This window comes from Zosterops lateralis (assembly GCF_965231275.1).
Source record: "Zosterops lateralis genome assembly, chromosome: 3".
In the NCBI taxonomy this organism is placed as follows: Eukaryota; Metazoa; Chordata; class Aves; order Passeriformes; family Zosteropidae; genus Zosterops; species Zosterops lateralis.
In genome coordinates this window covers 42,444,944-42,467,473 of record NC_139764.1, presented here as the reverse complement: position 1 = coordinate 42,467,473, position 22,530 = coordinate 42,444,944, and the positions used below count along the sequence as shown (strand labels likewise).

The 22,530-nt window shown below is 39.3% G+C and overlaps 1 protein-coding gene across 4 annotated transcripts in view; it reads right to left on the bottom strand.

The window, feature by feature from the left end:
• Positions 1-22,530, bottom strand: part of DISC1 (DISC1 scaffold protein) — a 190,761-nt gene that overhangs the window by 131,829 nt on the left and 36,402 nt on the right. For all 4 annotated transcript variants that reach the window (XM_083856260.1, XM_083856259.1, XM_083856258.1 and 1 more), the window contains exon 4: positions 2,587-2,737. In XM_083856260.1, the coding sequence (XP_083712386.1) occupies positions 2,587-2,737 (151 nt within the window). The remainder of the gene's footprint in view (positions 1-2,586; positions 2,738-22,530) is intronic.

Below are 22,530 nucleotides of genomic sequence, written 5' to 3'. Positions count from 1 at the left end.
CATGCAGGTCCACATAAAGAATACAGATTCATTTCAGTATCTTCTTTAAAAAATACTGTGTTTCAAAGTGTTTTGAGGCATGATTTCCCACTGTGATCTTGCAAAGCAAATAAATCCATGCCACATATAAAACATGCGTCATAAGTCTGGTTTAAACATGATTAATCATGCAATTATGATCTCCATGCACAGGTGTTTAACAAGTGTGTGTAAACAATAGGTTTTAATCTATTCTGCAGGACCATCAAAAGACACACATGCTTTACTCCCTCTCTGTGGGCTGCAGAATGTACTGAAAAAGCAAAATAAAGCCTCAGCACCAACACAGGTTTCTTTAAGCAAGCTAGACATAACGACAGTGCATTTCTGTATTAACAGCACACACCAGAGAGACATCCCTATGATGAGGTGCTCGGCCATCACTGTGCCTTACAATCAGTACAGGTTCCTGTGGCTCCAACCAACCACACTTCCAGGCAGCTCTGAAGCCACTTTCTTCAAGCTGGAGCTGCATCATTCCTAGAGAGGTATGTAATAAATTTCCAAGTGGCTGATCGAAATTTATAAAAAATTCCATTATAAACATAGTTTATTTTCAGAACCTTCTTGGAAATTCCAAGTGAATCTGTCTACTTGGTACTGCTGGAAGACAAACACGATCTCTCTGATCTCACCAAACCCGACTAATCGCACAACCAACAGCATTTGTTGTTCCTAAGCTTGACATAACCAAATCTGGCTCCTCTCCCATGTCCCCAGTATCCCGTATTAACATTAAATGCATTCACTTAAAAACTTATATCATAACTTAACCAAGTAAAACAAAACCAAGACATGTTAAATAAGCTTCCATACACACTTTTCCCACAAAAAAGAAAAAAAAAAAAAAAAGAAAAAAAAAAAAAAAAAAGATTGACTTAACTACAGTAAAATTGCAATGATCTGCTCTACTAAAGCTAGTCTGATCATATTTTTAATTTTCCAGGTTAAAAAAGAAGTCTTCCTGGGTATATTGGTTTTCTTCCAATTCAAAATGAAAACAAAAACTGAAGCTTACAAACCTTCCTTGAGGAAGCAGTTATGTTTTCCACTGTATGATCTAAAAATACTGCCGAAATAGAAAGGAGTTAAATCCCTGTACAGAAGACAAAGGGTACTCTTGCTGTATCAACAAGCCAGACCACAGATAAAGCAGTGTAAAAGATTACAAGAATCAAGCAAGCAAATCAAAGGGTGTCACAACAACAGTAGTCAAACTTCAGCTCAAAGAAAGGAGTGTGCACAAGACAGAAAAGGGAAGAGGATATTCATCTGATCCTGAAGAATGGCACTGCTCAAACCTGTGCAAAGAGAAGAGTTACATATCTAATCATCTAAAGAACAGGAACACTTTCATAAATACATTATAAGACTTATTTTATATATAAAAACATTATATATATATTATATAAATAGGATAAAAATAAGCAAACTGTGTCTGGGGGATGCTGCTTTAGTGACTCAGTTTCTATGAAAAAGAAGACAACACTACCTCTAATGCCAAAATCATTATTACAAATTAATGCATAGACCAAACACATCGTAATGACCACATAGAGAATGGTGTACCCTAATCTTTAAGGAATGGTAAAACAGCCTCTTAGAGCCCTCTCAGAAGGTAGAAGGAAACAGCTCTAAAGGGGTGCAGCTTCTTTTAAATCTCCCTTACTACTAGGTGCTATAAATAGAGGATAAAAATACCTTCAGATTCTCCAATTCCCCAAAGAAAAATCATATTATCTGTACTGATTGTATCTAAGTTTCATATCTATCAAAAATTACACAAAAAGGTATTGACTAGCACACTGCAGCCTTTATATTAACGAGCTGCCAGAAAACAAAATGCTTCTCCACTTTCATTTGTGCTCTTGCATTTGAGAATAGCTTTCAATACCTATAAAGTATTGAAACAGTAACAACAGTAACTAGGAGCATAGATGAAGACAGACCAAGAAATAGAGACTATTTTATTTTTTCCTAAATTATTCCTCTCGGGCTATCCGACACATCTTGCATTCCTTCCATTCTTGAAGTCATCCCTTCAAGACAGGGTTTAAAATTTATCTTTGCAACTTTGTACAGTGCTGAGCCCAATATTGTTATCTAAGAAGCAGCACACAAGAGGAAGCTCCCAAAGATCTATTCATATAAAAAAATAATCTGGTTTTTACTTTATATTTAAATATCCTTTCATTGCCTGAAAGAGAGCATCAGCATTAACTCCACAGGGAAGAGCTGCACAAGCTGCGTCGCTGTTGTATGCTCAAGCTGCCATGTCAAGGATTCAATCCCATTCCCACTCAACATCAATGAGAAATGTTCCATTTAATTTGCCAGTTCATCATGATCAATGTTTTTCTGGGGAATTCTGAAAGAATTATACAAAGAAAAAGAAAGGGGGGCAGGGTGGGATTTTCATGAACAAGCTCCATATGGATACATTAGATGGTCATTGAAATTCTTAATTATAATTATTCATAAGTTGTGTTCTGCATTTTGAGAAAAACAGATACATCATTTTACACAATAATTAATCAACAAACTTACCAGTGATCAGCAGCCCAGTGCAATGTTGCCTGAACTTGGGTCACAAACCTATCCAAAAAACTGCTAACTGAGGGATGCCTTGAAGGAAGCTGAAATTTTAAAGAATTTTTCTCCTTCTCCAGTTCTTCCAGTTTCCGTCTAAATTTATCAGCTAGAAATGAAATTAAAAAAAAACGAAATTAAACAGTGACAAAAGGGTCCTGTTTTACTTTGGGGAAAAAAACCCAGTCCCTCAACAAAAAGTAAAATCCACCTCTCTGATGGTTCTTCTTCTTCCTCTTTTCATAAAATATATCAGTCTGTTCTGCTCAACGATAATTTAACTACTAAGACTACAATGTAAAACATCAAATAACCAAGATGCCAAGCTACTTTTTTCTATGACAAGGACAAAAATGCAGGCTTCTCAGCACTTTTTTAATGTCATAGGGCTCCAAAGAATTGGCTCAAAGTTATCACCTATGCTTTTCCTAGTGTAAGAGCTGAGAATTAAATTCTAGGAAAAGCGCTGCTCTTTGTTGCTTCAGTTTGTCTTAAAACTTAGATGGCAGTTACACATTTAAATTTCAACCTTATAAAGAATGTGTATTGTTATTAGGTCAAGAACTGAAGAATCACACATGATATAACAGTATACTTCAGCAGAAAATGCCCATGTAATTATAGCAATTAAACAACTATCACGTTCCAGGCTCTCAGCTTATCATCCAAAACAAAAGAGATTTTACCTTCAACTTTAAATAAAAATAACAGTAGTCCCCAAGAGACTGCTTTGATTCCACCATAACCCTTCACATTTCTTAGAGTAACCACTTCTCTACATAAGTTACTTGTTTTCTGTCCCTGTGCAGAAAACAAAGGAGCATCATTCTAACTACCAATTATTAATGCAGTACACGTATCTTCTATTGTGCCACTATACCAACAAAATCACATACATGACAGATAACAAACCTTCCATCCAAAACAGAACACCTTTGATGATACATTAGTCAAATTAGAGAGTTTTGAGCTAACCCACAAATGGAAAACCTTTACAGTTCAGTACTCTGCTTGTGGCCTCACTGCATACAATTTTGTGTGATTAGCAATCCTTTTAACATTTTCAATATAATATGTTACTATCAGAATAGCATCCATCTGTGCATGCTTTTTATTGCTTATTTTCTTTATCCTCTGAGGGGATTTAAGGCAAGAAGTTGCTTACACTTGCTGGTTTAGCAAAATTATGCATTTTTACAATAATCTATCATTAGTATTGATCTCCATTCTGTTTCTGTGCCAACAGGGTAGAATAAAGACAGAGATCTTACTAATAAGACTAGATCTTTTCCTAGTCCCAGCATGCTGTCCCAGGGTGAACTCACTTTCGTTTTGTCATTGGCACACAAAATGTCAGAAAGCCCTTGCTGAAATGAGCAGCCTATCCCACATGTACTCACGTGCATACTGTTCCTGAAAAGTAGTGGAAGTTAACCACACCTGTTATGCATTTCTCAGGGGCCACAGCTAAGAAGTTTCACCCTATCCCTATCACCACACGAAACTGAAATCTGAGCTGAGACCCCCAGCCCCATATTTTGACCAGAAAAACATATCAGCACTCGCATGCTAATATGCCACTTGGCATTTCTAACTCAGCCATTGAAAATACCACTGTTACAAACAGAATAGTAAGGGCTGAAAGGGTTGGCTAGTGACCAATGACCACTGAACGCCAAACCACATGGAAACACTTCCTTTTACTTGTACCATTGGCCACTGGGCTTCCTGGGAGTTGTGGCAACCCTCTATAGCCGTTTAACAACGTCCTCATTGTTCTTCGACATAATTATGCTTAACTGTGTTTGTGTGTCCAGTTGTTTCATCGTTCTGCTCCTACCCCTCCTGGCCCTAGAAACACACTATTTTGGGAAGGAAAACAGATGAGGGGATCCACATGCCAATTCCTTCTCTCTCTCTCTCATTAAGTCTTGGCTGCATCCTGCTTTATATATTCCAATCTACACAGTATTCAATTAGTTTCTACTAACAGACGTTTCTAAATAATTTGTTCTACTGGCATCTTATATGGCTGCTCATATATAATAATCTCTCTGCACTAATGATTTTTTACCATTTTATCTTTTCAGCATCACACTTGAGGGTTATGTCTTAAGAGACTCCAACACCAGTGAGCTGAACACTGCAGCACACACCTTTTAGAATCCTCTCCTGGAAAGGAGATCCCTGCCATTTGATCTGGCTGGTATCTTCAGTGCATGGAGAGACCCAAGAGCCTCAGTGCCAGCTGCAGAGCAGGGAACCATGCAAATAAGGCTCATCTCAATCCAGCTTTTAGTGCTGTGGCTCAAGAGAAAACTGGATCAAGGACAAGTAATGGAAATGATCAGAAGTCTAGCCAAGAGGATTTGAAAGAGGAAAATAAGTAGGGTTCCTCAGACTAGCAGAGATGAAACTGAGGTAACTTCCAGTACTACTACAAGCCAGCAAGCTGCAAAGAAAGCAGTAATACAATGTTCCCTTAGAACTTGAGTCCTCAGTAACAAACCTGAGTTGCAGCAAATGATACACGGAAAAAAAAAATTAGATATCGTGAAGCACTAAATCTAACTGCCAGGTTAGACAGGAAATCTCCAGTGTTGGTCTTCAAGTCAGACAAACATCTCTCAGGAATAGAAAAACCAAATGCATTCTCTTGCTTGAACAAGGGTAAGTGCCAAATTCTGCACCTGGGCTGGGGCAACCGTAGACATATAGACAAACTGAGGAATGAGATACTGTAAAGCAGTGCCATGGAAAGGGACCTGGCAGGTCGTGTTCGATGGCAAGTTGAACAAGAATCAATTGAATCAATTGTGCCCTGTCAGCCAGGAGGGCCAACCCTGTCCTGGGGGACATCAGGCACAGCATCCGCACCCTGGGCAAGGGAGGGGATTGTCCTGCTCTGCTCTGAGCTGGGGCAGCCTCACCTCGAGTGCTGGGTACCACAAAGTAACAAAGACATTGAATGTTAGGGAGTGTCCAAAGGAGGGCCCTGAAGATGGTGAAGGGCCTTGAGGGGAAGGCATTTGAGGAGTGGATGAGGTCACTGGGTCTGTTCAGCCTGGAGGAGACTGAGGGGAGACCTCACTGCAGTTACAGCTTCCTCATTCAGGGAACAGGAGGGGCAGGTACTGATCTCTTCTATCTGGTGGACAGGACCCAAGGGAATGGTCTGAAGCTGAGTCAGGGGAGGTTTAGGCTGGATATGAGGAAAAGGACCCAGAGGGTGGCTAGGCACTGGAACAGGCTCCCCTGAGAAGCCGTCATGGCACCAAGTCTGACGGAATTCAAGAAGTGTTTGGGCAGTGCTCTCAGGCACATCATGTGATTCTTTGAGCTATCCTGTGCAGGGCCAGGAGTTGGACTTTGATGATCCTTATTCCAGTTCAGAATATTCTGTGTGATCCCTTCCACCATAATTTTCTAGGATTTTTCAGCCAAGAAAGAGACACAGAAGGTCTTTTCTATTGCTAAGTCATCAGACTCATAGATACAGATTTCTTTTACTTTCATTTTAGTGTTTTAACAAGTTATTCCAACAGAGAGAAGACCTTCACAGAATTCAAGAACTCACTGATAGACTGAGACACCAAAAGAAACCACATGCACTCAAGTATCTCCATCACAAAGAAAGGCTTAATACTTTCTCTATTCCATTCCTGACTTCAAAATAAGTTACTTAATGCACAGTTTACATGCCAAAGGCAATCTCCACCATCTGATGACGGTCTTAAATGAACAAACTTTCAGGTAATCAATACATACTGAAGCATTTTAAATGAGGCCTAATTATCTTTTATTTCATTACATTCTGGTGCCAGTTTGCTGCCTTGAAGAGTCCTACAGATACCCTAGACAAAGTTTCTACTCCAAACCGAACAGTTAAAGTTAACTCTTAAATTACCCTCCATTGCAATCCATTACTGTGCAATCCACTTCTGCCTGTGTACCTCACACATCCCATTCACTTTAAAGCCAACCCACCGTACAGGGCTGGAAGATGCTGACTGACTGCTGCTCTAGATTAAACAAGCAACAGTCAGAAAACAGTAGTGTCTCCAAAGATCATGCTTTGTAATAGCTTTAAGTAAAGGAAGCAATTTCCATAACTTCTAATTGACCATGTGAGAACATCTGGTTACCTCTCTACTTTTTACGTACTCTAACATTGGTTTTATTCATCCTAAGAAAAGGTTCACTTTATCAGAACTATTTATCATAATTTAAAAAACATTTAAGAAAATCATCTCAGTAAGGACAGAATCTCATTTGCTATGTACTGAATATATTTATGTTTATTTATGTCTGTGCTAGTAAATGGGAAGATAATCAATCATGTTATTCTACAAATTGCTGGATATTAAAAAAGTGTTTCTTCAGCTAGTTCAACTAGGGAAGATCATTTGATCTTGCTCCACAATTCAGCAAACAACCTCTTCCCTTTTGCCCTTGAATCCCCCCTAAATCTGAAGGCCCTAAAACAGGATTTGGATAGGATTTATAACCATAACTCAGACACTGCAGCTCTGAAGTATTTTTCTTGCCTGCTAGATACTTCCAGAAACACATAATCTCTCCACCATTCACTTTCTTAAAAACTTTAGGCGTCCAACTAAGACAACTGAAGTGTCTTGCATGCTCAGCACTAAAGACAGTTATATATCTTGTAAGAACCAAAGCAGTCACGGGTTTAGAGCCAAAGACCCCTCTAGCAGCCTGTATCCAAAACCACACACAGTAACAGGACTTCAGAGAGACTAAGAACCCTTTCTGTTCCTGAATCTCCAGTGTGTGTCAGCTAAAAGACTTCCCCCTTCTATCCACCAGAAACTTCTCTCTTCTCAGGCTACTTATGCTTTTGGTCTCCAAAATACATTATAACAGAAAATAACAGAAAATACAAAAATTGAATCCTGAATTATTTAAACACATACCCCATTTGGTAACTTGGGGAGTCTAATGTGGAGCTTGAATATGTGACTGAAACGGATCTGGAGAGCAGACTAGTAAGCAAGATGTCTACAGCCCAGTTACTAGCACTGACATGCTGCAAAATAACTTAGAGGAGAAAATGCAGATTAATTAATATCTAACTATGACACGTAAAGACATACTGTGATAAGAACTCAAGGCATAACTGAAGCACCTGGAATACCTATCTGCTCTTAACTGAAGGATAAAATAATTAACTACTTAATTATGGTTAATTTTATTAATTAACCAGTACCAAAAATATACACAGTCAAAACTAAAGACACTTGGTATGTATAAAATGGAGCTTCAGATTACTCTTGGATAGTCAAACAGTTACCCCCTTACCATGTGCTGTCCGGTCATCGGTACAGAGCAAGCCTTTTCTACCTTCCATTCACCCCTGCATGTGGTAAACAGCAAAATAAAGCCACTGCAAAGTCAAACTGCACAGAGTCAATCTGGGCAAGACTGACTCCAAGAAGTCATGGAGCTGGGGACAGACACCACTGAAGCAGCAGGAGAAGCAGAGTTATGCCAACTCCGCTGACTGTGTGGAATAAAGAAGGTCCTACTTCAAACTAGGTTTAGTGTAATGCCATGGACTGAAGGACAGATAGTTGAACCCCTCTGGTAGCTCTACAGCACATTTTTCAGACTTTGTCTCACCGGAAAGAAACCTAACCCATTGTACTCTATGAATGCTCTGCAGTGCAAAGCAAAGCAGAGTAAATGGGACAATTGGGAAATTCCTTCCAAAGGCTCATGCACCTAATCTGAACTAAAATTATACTTGGGCTGGGGTCCATTAAACACATCCATCAGTCAGTGGAAAAAGCAATTCCTGGGAAGGTCAGTAAGCAGAGGATAAACCTTGCCAGACAAGGCTATAACCTCCTGGGTACCACAGCCAAACATTCATGTTCATCTTGTAAAAAGGCAGAGCAAAACAAAAACGTAATTATCCCACTCACCCACCACTTAACTTTTTTCCATTCCAGTCAAAAAGGTAACTTTGTGCAATTTCACACTCCAACTCTGCTCCTGAACTATCAAGACTGCCTTGAGGAACAGTGGAACAAACTAAACTCCTGGCTGCTGAACATCCTTTGGAGTCAGAAGCTACTACCACAAAATTCATCCTAAAGCAGAAGGGTCAAAATCAGCAGGAGCTACAACTCCGTAATTCCTTGGTTTGTGTGTATTCCTCAGTTATTTCACACTCTTAGTACAGATGACAAACCCTTCTAATTCCTGCTGAGATGCTTGATTGATGGCTGCCTCCAATTCTGGTGCTGTTTAAAAGACTAGCAACCAGAAGAGAACAAGAGAATAAGTCTCCTGCATTCCCTGACAGACCCAAGGCACCAGCATAACCAAAGGAACCCAGGAAACTGCTGCCTCCTTAAAATAGGTAACATTTCAGAATTTAGTGTACTGAACATCTGTGTTGCAGCAGGGTTGGGAAGTATGAAAGTTTTAAAATATACAAGAACAGATACTTTTTAGCTGTTATTACAGTAATGACCTGATGCAGCATTTGATGCCATAAGCTCTCCATGCTGCAGTCAGCATCAGCTGCCTATCCTTGGATTCCTTCTCCTTTTCTAGCAAAGAGACACCAATATACATAAATCAGGTGGGGGAGGAAAGGGAAGGAAACCTGTTACTCAAAATAGTCCCTTCAAGAGAAGAAATGGAGAACACTGTCTACAAGATTTCTTAAGAGGGAGGACAGCTCAAGCATGAGCTGCCACCCTGCAAGCTCTGCATTTTCCACCCATCAGTTCATACCAATTACAACCCAGGAAACTGCTGCCTCCTTAAAATACGTAACATTTCAGAATTTAGTGTACTGAACATCTGTGTTGCAGCGGAGTTGGGAAGTATGAAAGCTTTAAAATATACAAGAACAGACACTTTTTAGCTGTTACTACAAAAGGAAGCTTGACACATTGGCAGATATTTAATTTCTCTCCTCTAATTTATATTGAATTTAAGAGCATTCATTTAGCGTTGAACAAAAAGCTACATTCTTAGACGTTTTAACAGATGCTTCCTCCAAAGCACACTACCAAGATTTCCACCTACAGTTTACACCTCCAGTTAACACTGGAAAATCTGTCACCCCAGAAAGAAACTTCTGCCCAGAAAGTCACTAGTGCAAAGCTTGGGGCAGACTTTTACCATAAATTTTGACCAGTGCTCCTACTTCATAGAATATTCACAGCAGCGATGTGACTGACAGACTGTCACTCAGATCTGTAATGTGTTCTCTGGCTCTCAATAACAACAGTTAACAGGATTTAGGGGCACAAGCCATAGAACTCCGTGAGTTTTGTGAGAGTGTAGGTACAGTTACTTTCAACATCAGCAGGAACATAAGCAAGAAGCCACAAAGCCAGAAGGGCTTTGTCCAGCACACCCCTGGGAAATATGGGGGTTGAGAGCCTAGCAGAAAAATATCCAAGTCCTGACTTGGACTATTAATTTCTCTAGTTACTTTGCCAATGTTAGAAAAATTTTGCTTTCTCATGTTACTTTCTCCTCACCTGGCAATGATGTAGGGTGAACTATCCTCAGAGCTGTTATTTCTGGGCTGAGTTTAAGGACACCAGGGCTATTTGGATAAACTTAAAATTTCCTGTAACATGATTATCCTGAAAGGAAAGTAGTTATTATTTGCCACTAGCATCTCACAGAGTCTCCAATGGAGGTTCCAATTGTACTGGGCTCAGACAGCAGAGGAGGGAAGAAACCCTACTCCAATAAATTTACAATCCACAAAATAAATGACAACCAAAGGGGAAAATGGAGAGAACAGTGCATCAGACCCACACTCTGGGTGAAAATTAGGGGCAGTAATTTCAGCATACTAGAAGCAGCTTAATCTCCATTGCTCTTAATCTGCCATTTCTGAAAAACATTGAGGTTTTATAGTATCTTTAATAGCAACATTTTTAATATTAGGACCTTCATAAATATTTCACATTAGAGCATAAACTAACTACTTCCATAGTTTTCTAAATGCAGGAGTAATCACATTTTTTAACACACCTGAACATGCATAACAGTTTGTGAAATAGTGGGCAGTTTTCTGTATGTGACAACTTTTGTAATTCATCTCTGTAACTGCATGAAAAGTACAATTCCATACAGTTTCTATCCCCTACTGTCCTTCTCTTCAGATTTGCTGCATTTGTAAATTCCTTCAAACACCACAAGAGTTCACAGATAGGCATGTGAATACTGCAGACATCATTTCTCCTTTAGCCAGTTTACAACACAAATTAAACAGTGCCCCACTGACTGTTTGTTTCTCACTGTCTTTCACAAAGTTTCCAATGAAACTACCAAGACCCTTAGGTTTCCAACATGACTTTACAATAAAAATAATTTACAGGAACCGTGAAAGATACATTAAAAGGGGAAAAAAGCTGATTGCTTGTGCACTTTATTTGATAGTAACATCATTCTGCAAGCAGTGCTGACAGTACTGTCACTACACATGAGATTTCAGAGAAATGAAGAAAAACACATACCACTGACCACAGGTCAAACCTGTATCTTTAAAAATGTCAGGCTATGCAGGACAACCAAACAGAATTGTGAATGAAATTCTACTCTGAAAGAGATCATACAAGACAAGGAAGTTGGCAGCAATCAATGAATGCAGAGCTCCTTGGCCTGCAATACAGCTCCTTCTTTTATTGGAGATGGTAGAAGAAAAGGTTTGGTGGATGTTTCCACTCAGTGCAGTCCATACACAGGAACTGTCAGCTGTATATTAATGTCAATTAATGTCAACTGCAGGCGATTCTTTCCCAGTTCACCACGTCCCTTTCCTTGCTCCAGGAATCTCTAAGCCAACATCCATCTATCTTCACTGCCTCTGAATAAATGCCATGGATTGATCAGAAAACAGGCGAGGCAATTAACAGTAAACCTTGCACTGCTCTACAACTAATTGCATTATATCGTGAGATACCTGTCCTTTTTATGAAGTTCTAAATACTAGAAATTTTAAAATTGGATGGTCTACATCTGGGCTTTTATATCAGGGATTTTGTAACTAGAAATAGTCAGATTATATTAGGACTTTTTCATACCAGGCTCTATTTAAGCACATACTGTGAATCTAAAGTGCTTTGTTCCAGCTGTCAAACAAAGAAAAGGATCCTTTATTATTGCCTAAGCTGAATATATTGAGAATACCATCCTAAAGCATACTGTTTGAAAGATTTTTTTTTTTTTTTGTGAGAGAAGCCACAAAGTAGTATAGATAATATAAGTAGTGTTCCACAAAGGTTTATCTTCATACTTTTAAAAGCCATGTTGCAAAAATGCAGCCGAAAGTCTAGGCTAAGGAACACCAATGAGTAGATGTTGAGTTGCTTTAAGTTGAAGTTTGAAAGAAAGCAGCACAGGTTTTGAAGTGTGGTGTATATTAAGTTGTGCTATGTTTCCCAAGGACTACAATAGGGGAAGAAATCAGCTTGCAGCTCTGCTTAAGGCACCAGCTACAGATCAACACCATCAAAACAAGATGCAATTAGGCAACATTATCCCCTTTCTGTGGCAAGGCACATTGATGAAAAGGTATAAAATACTATTTCTTATTGATTGAGTATTACACATAGAGAACTATAAAGAGAATATAAATGGGCACATGCAGCCCCAAAGCAATTGCTCTGAAAACTGCAGTGGGGAACTCCTCAAGGAAACCTGAAGCTTCTAGAAACAAAAGTGGAGAGAGACTATAAAGTAAGTCTTTGTGGTAACAGAGCTGAAAACAGTACATTCATTCACTATGGATGAGTATCTGGATGCCAGAATTTTACTTTAGGTTAAAGCAATCTTTTTTCTGACTCTCTTGTTCCCTGCCTTCTCTTTCTTGAGCTCCCACAATACTGCTCAATGTTTGCTTGTATTCCAGGTGCCCACTCTTGCATTTACTAGTCTACAAAATCTCAAATATATAAATCTAATTTCATTGTTTCTTCCTTATTCCCAATGCTCTTCAAGAACTAAAACTTTACCATCAAATTAAGCTGATAGCCTTTCCCAAGTACTCTGCACCAACAGATGCAAAATCAAAAACTGTTTTAAAACTATTTTTAAAAATAAAGGCAAATTAAAAAATAGCAAATAAAATATGCTAACTTAGTTTCATCTAGCCACTTTTTCAATTTATACTATCCATCACAGTTCTAGCACACAAAAGATACACTGTTCTGCTTTATACAGTAAAGGACATATCCTAAGAAATCAAGCAATGAGAATGGTTTACAACATCTGTAATTTGTTCTCAGACTATTCTGACTGTCAAAACAAAAAAAATGGATTCACAAACGCTAGAATTTCATAGACTCATGCAGTGGTTTGAGTTGGAAGGGACCTTTAAGGTCATCTAGTCCAACCCAATTGCAATAATCAGGGATATCTTCAAATAGATGAGGTTGCTCAGAGCCCCATCCAGCCTGACCTTCAATGTTGCTGGAGATGGGGCCTCTATCCATCCATCACCTCTCTGCACAAACTGTTCCAGTGTCTCAAGCACACGTAAAAAAAAAAAAAAAATCTGCCTTGTACCTAGTCAGATCCAATAATTTCCATCAGGAAATTATTGCTCCAGGAATCACAATTCAATGGTAAAGAAAATCATTTAAAGACAAAATAGCTGCTGACTGTTGATATTTGGTGACTGGTTTCCTGCCCTTCCATTTGAACTTGGCCTTATTAATCAATTTCCTCTCAGCAATTCATGGGTACCCTTACACCCCAGTTTCTCCCCTCATTGTTTCTGCCCCTTGATTCTCTTCTCTTCTCACATCTTCCAGCTAGTATCTGCTTCTCTAGTCTTCTTTCTTTTCCAATACCAGAAAAAATACAATTTTTTAGCTATCTGACTTGCACCTATAGGTTATTTAGCTTACATATACAAGTACTAAGCTCTTGTCTATTTCCAACCTACCATCTTCAACATTGCTTTCACAAGTCTGTTTTTGGTACCAAAGCACAAACACAAAACAATTTAAATAATTTTGGGCAGTGGAAGTTTAGTTGGATCCTGCAACTTCCTTTGGAAGGCCCAAAAAAAAAAAAAAAAAATCAAATGCAAAAGCTGCATATGCTTTTCTAATTTTTCCCCTCTGGAAATTAATCTCAAGCACACCTTGTCCTATTGATCCTGAATTTCAAAACATCCTGCATTCCTGACATTCTCAAAATACCACCAAAATCTGTAAAAACACCAGAAAGTTTGTGGAGCTCAGAGCACTGCACGAAGTGAACTTCTCTGAAGAGAGAGAGTCTCAGGCTGAACTGGATCAAAGCCACATCTTACTGCAATAACCTCAGAGGAGGCATTTCCTCTGCTATCAAGCCATACATCTTGTTGGCAGCTTAAGCAGGTTCTTATTGTAAAAGTTACTTGTGTTTTATTGAGCTGATGACTCAGAGATGTGACCTCCCTGAAACAGATCTCTACCAACACGTCATGGCATTGGGACAGCCAATGGCACCACCACGTTCAACCTGTCCACAGAGGCTTCCAGAAACAACAAAGGTAGCAATTTTGTCAAGCTCAGTCTTGGAGCTGCCCAAATTCCGCACCAGAGAAAAAGAATAGAACAGCTAAGTACAAGGCAGGCAACCACCCCACACTATGTGAGGTAAGGCCAGAAGATGATGAAAGGCTTAGATGATTTGCTTAAGAAATCCAACGTTCTACAAACAAAGCAGTGTAAGAATATCTCAAAATTCTCTATTGACCCACCTTCATCCATCCAGCAGTACTTTTTCAGAATTCTTTTGTGGAATTATCAACAGCTCAGGAGTATTACAGGAAGCAAAACAACAATTAAAGAGTTGTTTGATTTCCCTATGGGAAGCTGACAAAACAATGTGTCTGCTCTGCACTGAAAAGATTTACATGAACACATGAAAGGAATTCGCATACAAAACCTCAACAATATAGATATATTTTCCTTATTGCTGGTTCCCATAAGCCTCACAAAACACTGGATGCTAACCAGAATATCATAGGAACCTGCAAATCACAAGCATAGCATACCAAAAAGAAAAGGAAAACCCATGAGTAGTTATAGGCATAACGAAGATGGGCCATTTAGAAATAATAATTTTTCTCAGTCCACAGTTTCTTTTTATGCATCTACATTAAAAACTCCTGTATTTTAAGGCAGAGAGAAAACATTTGGAATATACTATTGGCATGGTTTCATGGAATGAGTTGGTTCTGCCATGCCTGTACCAGGTGGCTTCAAGTCACATTGGGTATTCTCTCATGAACACCAATTCTACAGTGCTGCATTACCAATAATCTTATTTCTTTCAGCTTCTAGGTCCTCTGTCTGTAAAAACACAGATAGCAACAATTGCTCCATAGGGGCCTCATTAGGCTTAATTAACACCTGTGTGAGATCTTCGGATAAAAAGATAGGTGTAATTACACAACCTGAACTGCTCCTCACATAGGAAACCTTATATTAACCCTTTCATAATTTGAGCTTTGCAGACTGTTCCATATAAAAGACTCTTACCCACTGAAGTCACCCCAATCTTCACATTTCGAAAGCAGATGAAGCCCATCATCTTTCCTGTTTTAACAAATGGGGTCCTGGAGTAGTTTGGGGGGTTTTTTAATCATTATTCCCCACCTTCCTTCCTTTCTCAGATGCACTTTAACTTTTTACATTTACAATACTCCTTTCACCCTGGCTCTGAGCTCCTGGAAGTGTTTCAGGTGTAAGAACTACTCCTAAAGCATGCTGAACAGCGGATAGAGCTGCACAGGAGATCAGCAGAGGTCAGTAGGAGGAAAAACAAAGGCTCCCTAAGGAAGTTCCACAGCTCTTCAACTCCACTTTGGTGCCCTTCAGCAAAGCAGTTATGAGTAAGAACATTCCATCAACCACAAAATGCAATCAAAGGCCTGGCTGAATTGTGTTCCCAGAAGAACAGCAGCAACCACCCAATGACAGCCATTGCAAGAAGTCCAGCTTCCTCCAGCATGCAGAGCCACAGAAGAGCCTCTCAAATGCCCAACCTGAGTGGAATGCAGCAGTGCCAAGGCACCTTCACCGGTCCTCACAATTCAAGCTACAAGTCTTGAAAGTTTTACATTCAGGCTCAGTGCCTTACACAGCGTGAACAAACTTAGTGACATTGCCTTCAGCAGCATCTCCCCCTGCTCAGCAGACCCTCCAGAGGCTGGAAATGAAAGCTGCCAGACCAGTGTCTGTGTTGACAGAGCCAGGTGGGAAGGGGAAGGAGGAGCAAAGTGAGACTCTGATGGATGCACAGCTAGAAATGGAGCTTGGGGAGAAGGATTTGGATATTGTCATGCTCTCCAGAAGGGATTCAGAAAACAGTTGCTCCAGAAAGGATGGGAGACCTGTCATTTTTATAGGAACCCACATACAAAAGACAGAACATATTTCAAGTGTGATCCTGCTGTAGGAACCCAGAATTGCAGCTCACCAAATGCAGATTCTGCTTCCAGCCCCTGCAAGCACATAAAGTGAATGCATTAAAGCCTGCTATCTTTTGTGGCATGCATTAGCTACAAATGAAAACTTTGCAAAAAATTAGTTTTTATTATCATACAGCTTCACATTAACTAATCTCTACTATCTTTGTGAGATACAATCAAATAGCATTGCTACACTAGTGAATCTTGCTATGAATTTCACTCTATGCCAGTATACCCACACTACTTGTTTTACCACAGCAAAATAAACATTTCTATCCAGCCTTCCACCTTGACTCTGTCCAGCAACATGCTCTGCTATTGAAATTGTTTGAACAGATTGCCTTTGAAGTAAGAATATGTTAATGTGTCTGTTGTTAACAGTAACCTCTATAAAACACCTAAATTTTTTCCCCTTCCAAATATCTCCTGCAAATGTAATAGAAGAGAGCTGAGCTGCTTTCCCCTCCCACACCCATTCAGCTCCTTTTTACTTTACCTCAACGGACAGCTTAAGAAGAACTGTGGTAAAATATGTAGATCAGACAGATGGCATTTGCTGCTCTTTTCTCAGTCCTGCTGCTCAATGGCTTTAAAAAGCCACAATAATTCATTACTTAGGTAGTCTCAGGTAGATCCTGAGCTCCATTACAGCTTTTTCTTATCTATTTTGGAGGTGGAATTATTCTATTTACAGGAAGTATCAGTCTTCCACCAGAGCAGAACGAGTTACTGGATTAGAACAAGACATCTGAAATAACTGACTTTTGGTCTTTGTTTTTACGTTTCCCCTTAACAAGCACAATCCTCTCCTTACTTTCTTTTAACAGATGTGAAGAGCAGCTGCCACATGCACTTCCTAGCTGGAGCAGTGGGGCAGGATGGTTTGGTTCTCCTTTTATGGTTCTTTTTATGCTATCCACCACCCTCACTCCTCCCCACAACCAGAACTTCTCTCTTCCCAAATTATACCTGGCCATTATTTCTCTAATATATTAATAAAAAACCAAGAAAGCTATTATACACATACACACACACGTGGCCATACTCTTGAAAGAGGTGGCTTCCTTGTCATACACTGAAAACTCTTTATCTTTTATTCCTCTTTTCTTTTCATAAAAAAGTAGCAAGATTAAAATACAGAAAACCAATGTTATTTGGTTACGGAGCAATGCAGAAATAAAAAGATCAGCCTATAGATTTTACTCTGAAATATCATTGTTTTTGACAAGGTTTCCTGGGATCTCAGTGAACCAGCAATCAAATTACAATTTAGGCAGCGGTCATTTCTAAGCAAGTCGTTCCTTAGTAATAAAAGACATGCAAATAACTTTTACCACGTTATTTACTAGAGGCTCCACATTTCCACACATAACTGCTTCCAAACAATAAGCTCCTGTCAAGTTAGTGTTCCATCAAATCTGTCAATTGCAACTCATTTAGCACCACAGGACAAGCCGACACATTGCATAAAGGTCAAGTGGAAAAATGTCCCTTCCACTACATCAGTGTCTAGATTGGTAAAGGTCACTCCACCCAATAATTGCTACTACAGAAAATAACTTTGTTGTAACCTACATCATAGAGAGAGAGGAAGGAAAAAAAAAAAAAAAAAAAAAAAAAAAAAAGAGTTCAAGTACTTCATTTTTTCCCAAGACATGACAAACTAACATTACTGTCATTTCATGACTGAAGTTCTGGAGTTCTGGAGTATTTAATTAGAACTCAAAAGACTGTAGTATGTCAAGTGATGATACACCCATTTTATGGACAGCTCACCTGAAGCAGACTGAAATAGCTTGCCTAAAGTTAAAATAGCAAAAAGCAAATATGATTATGTAGACTGCAACAAAACACAAAAGAAAATCTGTAGCGGATTTGGGTTTTTTCTTTCTTTTAGCTCCCTGTTCCTGTATTACCAAAACACTTTTCTTCTTCAAAAAGTAGCACTTGATCATTTGTAACATCACAGTATGTTGTAAAATATAAAATTAACATCTAAAAATACAGAAATTAGCATCAAGCCACTTAAATGCTGGAGCTGAAATCCTAAGGCTAAGTGATCAAAACCCCAGCCTACACAGACACCAGACCCTTGTCACCGAGAGAGGCCTGGAGTTGTATTGGGCAAAGATGGAAGAGAAGGGAAAGGAAGATGTCCAGGCTCTCCTCATCCCTCCACCACTCAGTTTATCCTCAGCTACCACTACTAGCAAAGTATTAAAAATTCAACACTACTGCTTAAGATTCAGCCCCTGTATCATCAAGACAAGTTTGGAGGAAATTTGGCAGTTACTGGAAAGAGTGGTAGAAATATTTTAGAGTCAACTCTAAAACAAGCAAAAATAAAATAATCATGCAATCAATGCCCTGACTGAAAGCACTGGGTTTCCAGATTTATTGCAAAACAGGTTAAGTCTTATTAGACTTTCCAAATACTAGTTGAATAGAACTAAAAATTGCCTGCATTCTAAGCAAGCTTTGGATTAAAATAAAAAGAAACAACATTCTGTTAAAGTTAACCAGAGACAGCTGCAACTCTGTCCCTAAGATACAGAATAAACATTAACCACCTGAATATTTCCAGAATGAGACTAAAGGAAATAAAATCACCAGTAAGAACAGAATCAGGCCATCCTGTCAGTAAGTACTCTAAGAGATACACTTCACACGTATCTGAAGCCACACAGCCCTTGTTCAAAGCATTATCTCTCCATTAAAAAGAAAAAGCTCGGTATAGCACAGTAACATGTATCTCCTTTCATAGGTTTTCACTTCTACGGGGAAGAGAAGGCTGGAAGTTGGCAAAGGGACAGCATGACATTCTTCAGACCTCTTCACTGCCACTTCAGCTGCCACATGCAAGAATGGGAGTGATGTTTGTTTCACCCTCTGGCAGGTTTCCTAACTGTGTCAAATTCAAGTAGTTATTCAAATATATTCAATAACAACATTATCAAGACCTTAGAAAACCACAATGGTTTCTTCAGTGATAAGCACAGTGAATGATGGCAGCATCAGAATGCTAGGCTGCAAGCAGCTGCAGTAAAGAAAACAGCTTCTCAGTAAGAGACAGAAAATACAGTTTTGAAGTTTTTTAGGCTAATGAAGCACTGTTTGATGAATGTTCCTCAATGTGTAGATGAGGGACAAAACAATATTCTGGAGAATAACACCCACCACCCCATTCTGGAAGAAGTTACTTGTTTATTTGGAAGCTTCATCAAGTAGATGCATACTGTGTAAATAAAATTTGCCCTTGGCCTGCTGTCTCCTGTCTGAAGAGGTGAAAGCTTATGGATCCAGAACGTAAAGAATCTGATATCCACTGAGGCCAATGGGATTCTCAGATCCACTGGAGGTTGGACTGGAGTTGGAGCCTAAGTTGCAGGAAAAAATTATTTTGCTTTATAAAGGGCTAAAAATAAAAGTTTACAGATGCTACCTAATACCTTTATTGCCAGCTTGAGAAGTACATACAACAAAACATGGGCATGTTACAGCAGCAGAAGAAACCAGAACAGCCTTGAAGTGACAAGAACTGCCAGACCAGGGTCCATCTTGCACAGATCCTGCCTGCAGCAGTGACAACTGGATGTTTCAACACTTCACAGGATGGAGAGAAAAGCCTTCAGCACAGCCTGCCAGCCTCTGCAGCACCCACCTGTGGTGCTGGAAAATCCTACAGACCTCTTTCAGCAAGCTCCAGGAATTACCAGGCTGCTATGCCTTATATTTAAGGCAATTATGCTGTGATGAACTTTTAGAAATAAAATCTCAGACAAAATCCCTTCATGCCAACTTTCAAAAAAAAACTTTCCAGAAATAACTTTTTTTAAACACATTTAGGCAGAAGGTAAATCGGGTTCAATAAGCAATGTGTCAAATACATAAAATAATATAATAAAAAAATGCAACAAAGTATTCACATAAAGTTTCAAAGAAAGTAAAATTCTAACACTATTCTTTTTTAAAAACCTCCTATTGAATACTTCCGTCTGTACAGTTGCCCTATCTCCTATATCATATACCAGTTACTGAGCTTCACCAACCATCAAAAGCCTTTGTTCCTAAAAAAAAAAGAAAAAAATTCTACAGAAGTTCTCCCTGATGCCACATCATTTGCACTGTCATCACCTTCTTCCTCCACTGTTATTAAACAAGATAATTGGCATAAAAGTAAAAAAAAAAAGTGAGAAATAAATTCCATTTTAAGCAGCAAAAAACATCTCTTGTTCAGTTCAGGCATTCCTGGTCGCTCCATCCAGTCTCACAAATTTTCCTTTGGAAGCTAAACAAAACCACTGTTTGTTCTTGTATTTAAACATGACAGTAAATTGCTTATTGTCTAAACAAGAGGTTAAGATACTCAGATATTAAGATATCTCTAGCACTTCTCCTTTCCTAATTTGGCTTTATTTCTAAAACAGCATCCTGAATTTGCACAGTAGGAGCCCTGGCAACTCCTCACAGCCAAGGTTAAGGCAGTAAGCAAATAGCTGTTGGACAGCCCTTTTGCCAGGTAGGGGCCCCAAGCAGAGCATTTCTGAATGAACAAGTACAAAACACCAGAGGAGAAAATCCACCCAGAGACAGCAGTTCTGACAGATCTGTATTCCCCACTAGTGTCACCCTGCTAATTAGCACTTCCTTGTCCACTATGGTCATCCCTACAGATTTCAGTAATAAGCAGCTGCTTATGCTTGGAAGCAGCTGAGCAATAAAGGAAGAGGCTATTTAAATACTGATCAAAAAACCAAGCACAGCAAGAGCACCACTTGCATAAAGACTATGCACAGGCAATTCAGCACTGAACACATCATAACACTGCTAAACATACCCCAAATCTACAGGATGTTCCTGAAACAGGTATTTGAGGCCAAATTAGGGCCTTCACCAATAGAGGGAAGCAAAATCAGTGACAGAATACCAAGTTGGAAGGTATCTCAGGAAATCCCTGATCCAACTTCTCTTAGAGATGCACAGTCTAGACAAGACAGCCCAAGACTCTGCCTAGCTGAACCTTAAAGGTATCCAACACTGGGAAATGCACCACTTCCCTAAGGAGATTATTCCACTGACTGATTGGTCTCATTGGGAAACATTTTCCTTGCGTCCAACTGGTATCTCTCTAGGAGTAATTAGTGCCCGTTACTCCTTGTCTTTTCATGTGATTCCTGGCCAAAAGGGGCTCTGTCTCTTCTTTGTAGCCACCTTTTAATATGGGAACATGGTGACAAGGTCTCCCCCTAGGCATTTTTTTCTAAAGGCTTAAAATACCCAATTCTCTCAGCCTTTCCTCACACTGAAGGCTTCCAGTCCTCTGGTCATCTTTACGGTCCTTCTCTGGACCCCTTCCAGCCTGCCCACATCTTTTTTTGTGTACCAGGGACCAAAACTGAACTCAGTATTCCAGGTGTGGCCTGACAAGTCCTGAGTAAAGTGGGAAAAAGTTGTAAAGCAGGACAGTCATGAACTTCATAAGAGCTGGCAGTGATGAAATATTCATTCAACTTTTTGACCTTACCCCGAGCTCCCGAGAACATTCTTTGACTGGAAATGAGCATAGCACCGGCTTCATCCTAACCTTCAAAAGAAGTCTGCAGCAGTTAGTTAATCTTGGCTGAGCAGAATATTAACATCAAGAAAGTCTCTCTATCTCTCCATTGCAAGTTGGTTGGGGTTGCTACTTTAAACCCATTTGCATAGAAGGGATGACTGGTATTTTTTGCGACTTTTAACTGACCCCAGTATCATTTGTCTACTTGCTTGGAAGCCAAGATAATAGGTCTGCATGCTACACATCACTTCAAAAAAGACCTCCAGTTGTCAAGAGTCAATTGGCCTGCAGATGAGAACTAAGAAAAAAAAATAAATTTAGTATTTCACACTGTTTTCTTGATTTTTCCAAAGGTTATCCAGTCTACTTTGGTAAAGGGAACCTTCCTGGTCACCTAACAGGGCTGTAAAAACACTTTCTTTGCTTTCCCAATGGGGCTTAAAAAGTTCTGCACCCCAGGTAACATTCAGTAATATTTCTTTTAGGTAGGCATTGGAGATATTAGGAACACTGTGTACTGTTGCATTACAAGACAGATAAATCTTGGATATTAAAAATGGACTTCAGTAATTCTGGGCAGATATGAAGTGTAATTTTGTAATGGATAGGGGAAAAGAAATTAGGATTGTGTAAAAAAGCATGAGAAAGAAGACACTCCTTAGGTCTAATAGGCATCAACTACACATACCTGAACAACCAACCATCCAAAGAACTCTTTAGCTCTTCCTACAGACAAAGAAATGTGAACCCTAAAGGCATCTGCCTTACACGAAAGAAAATCAAAAATCCCTCATTGCTCTTAGCTAAGAACACAACAGTTTGTAGGATCCTGCTCTAGCAGTGGGAAGGCACACAAGCCACTGACCTGCCCACTTGT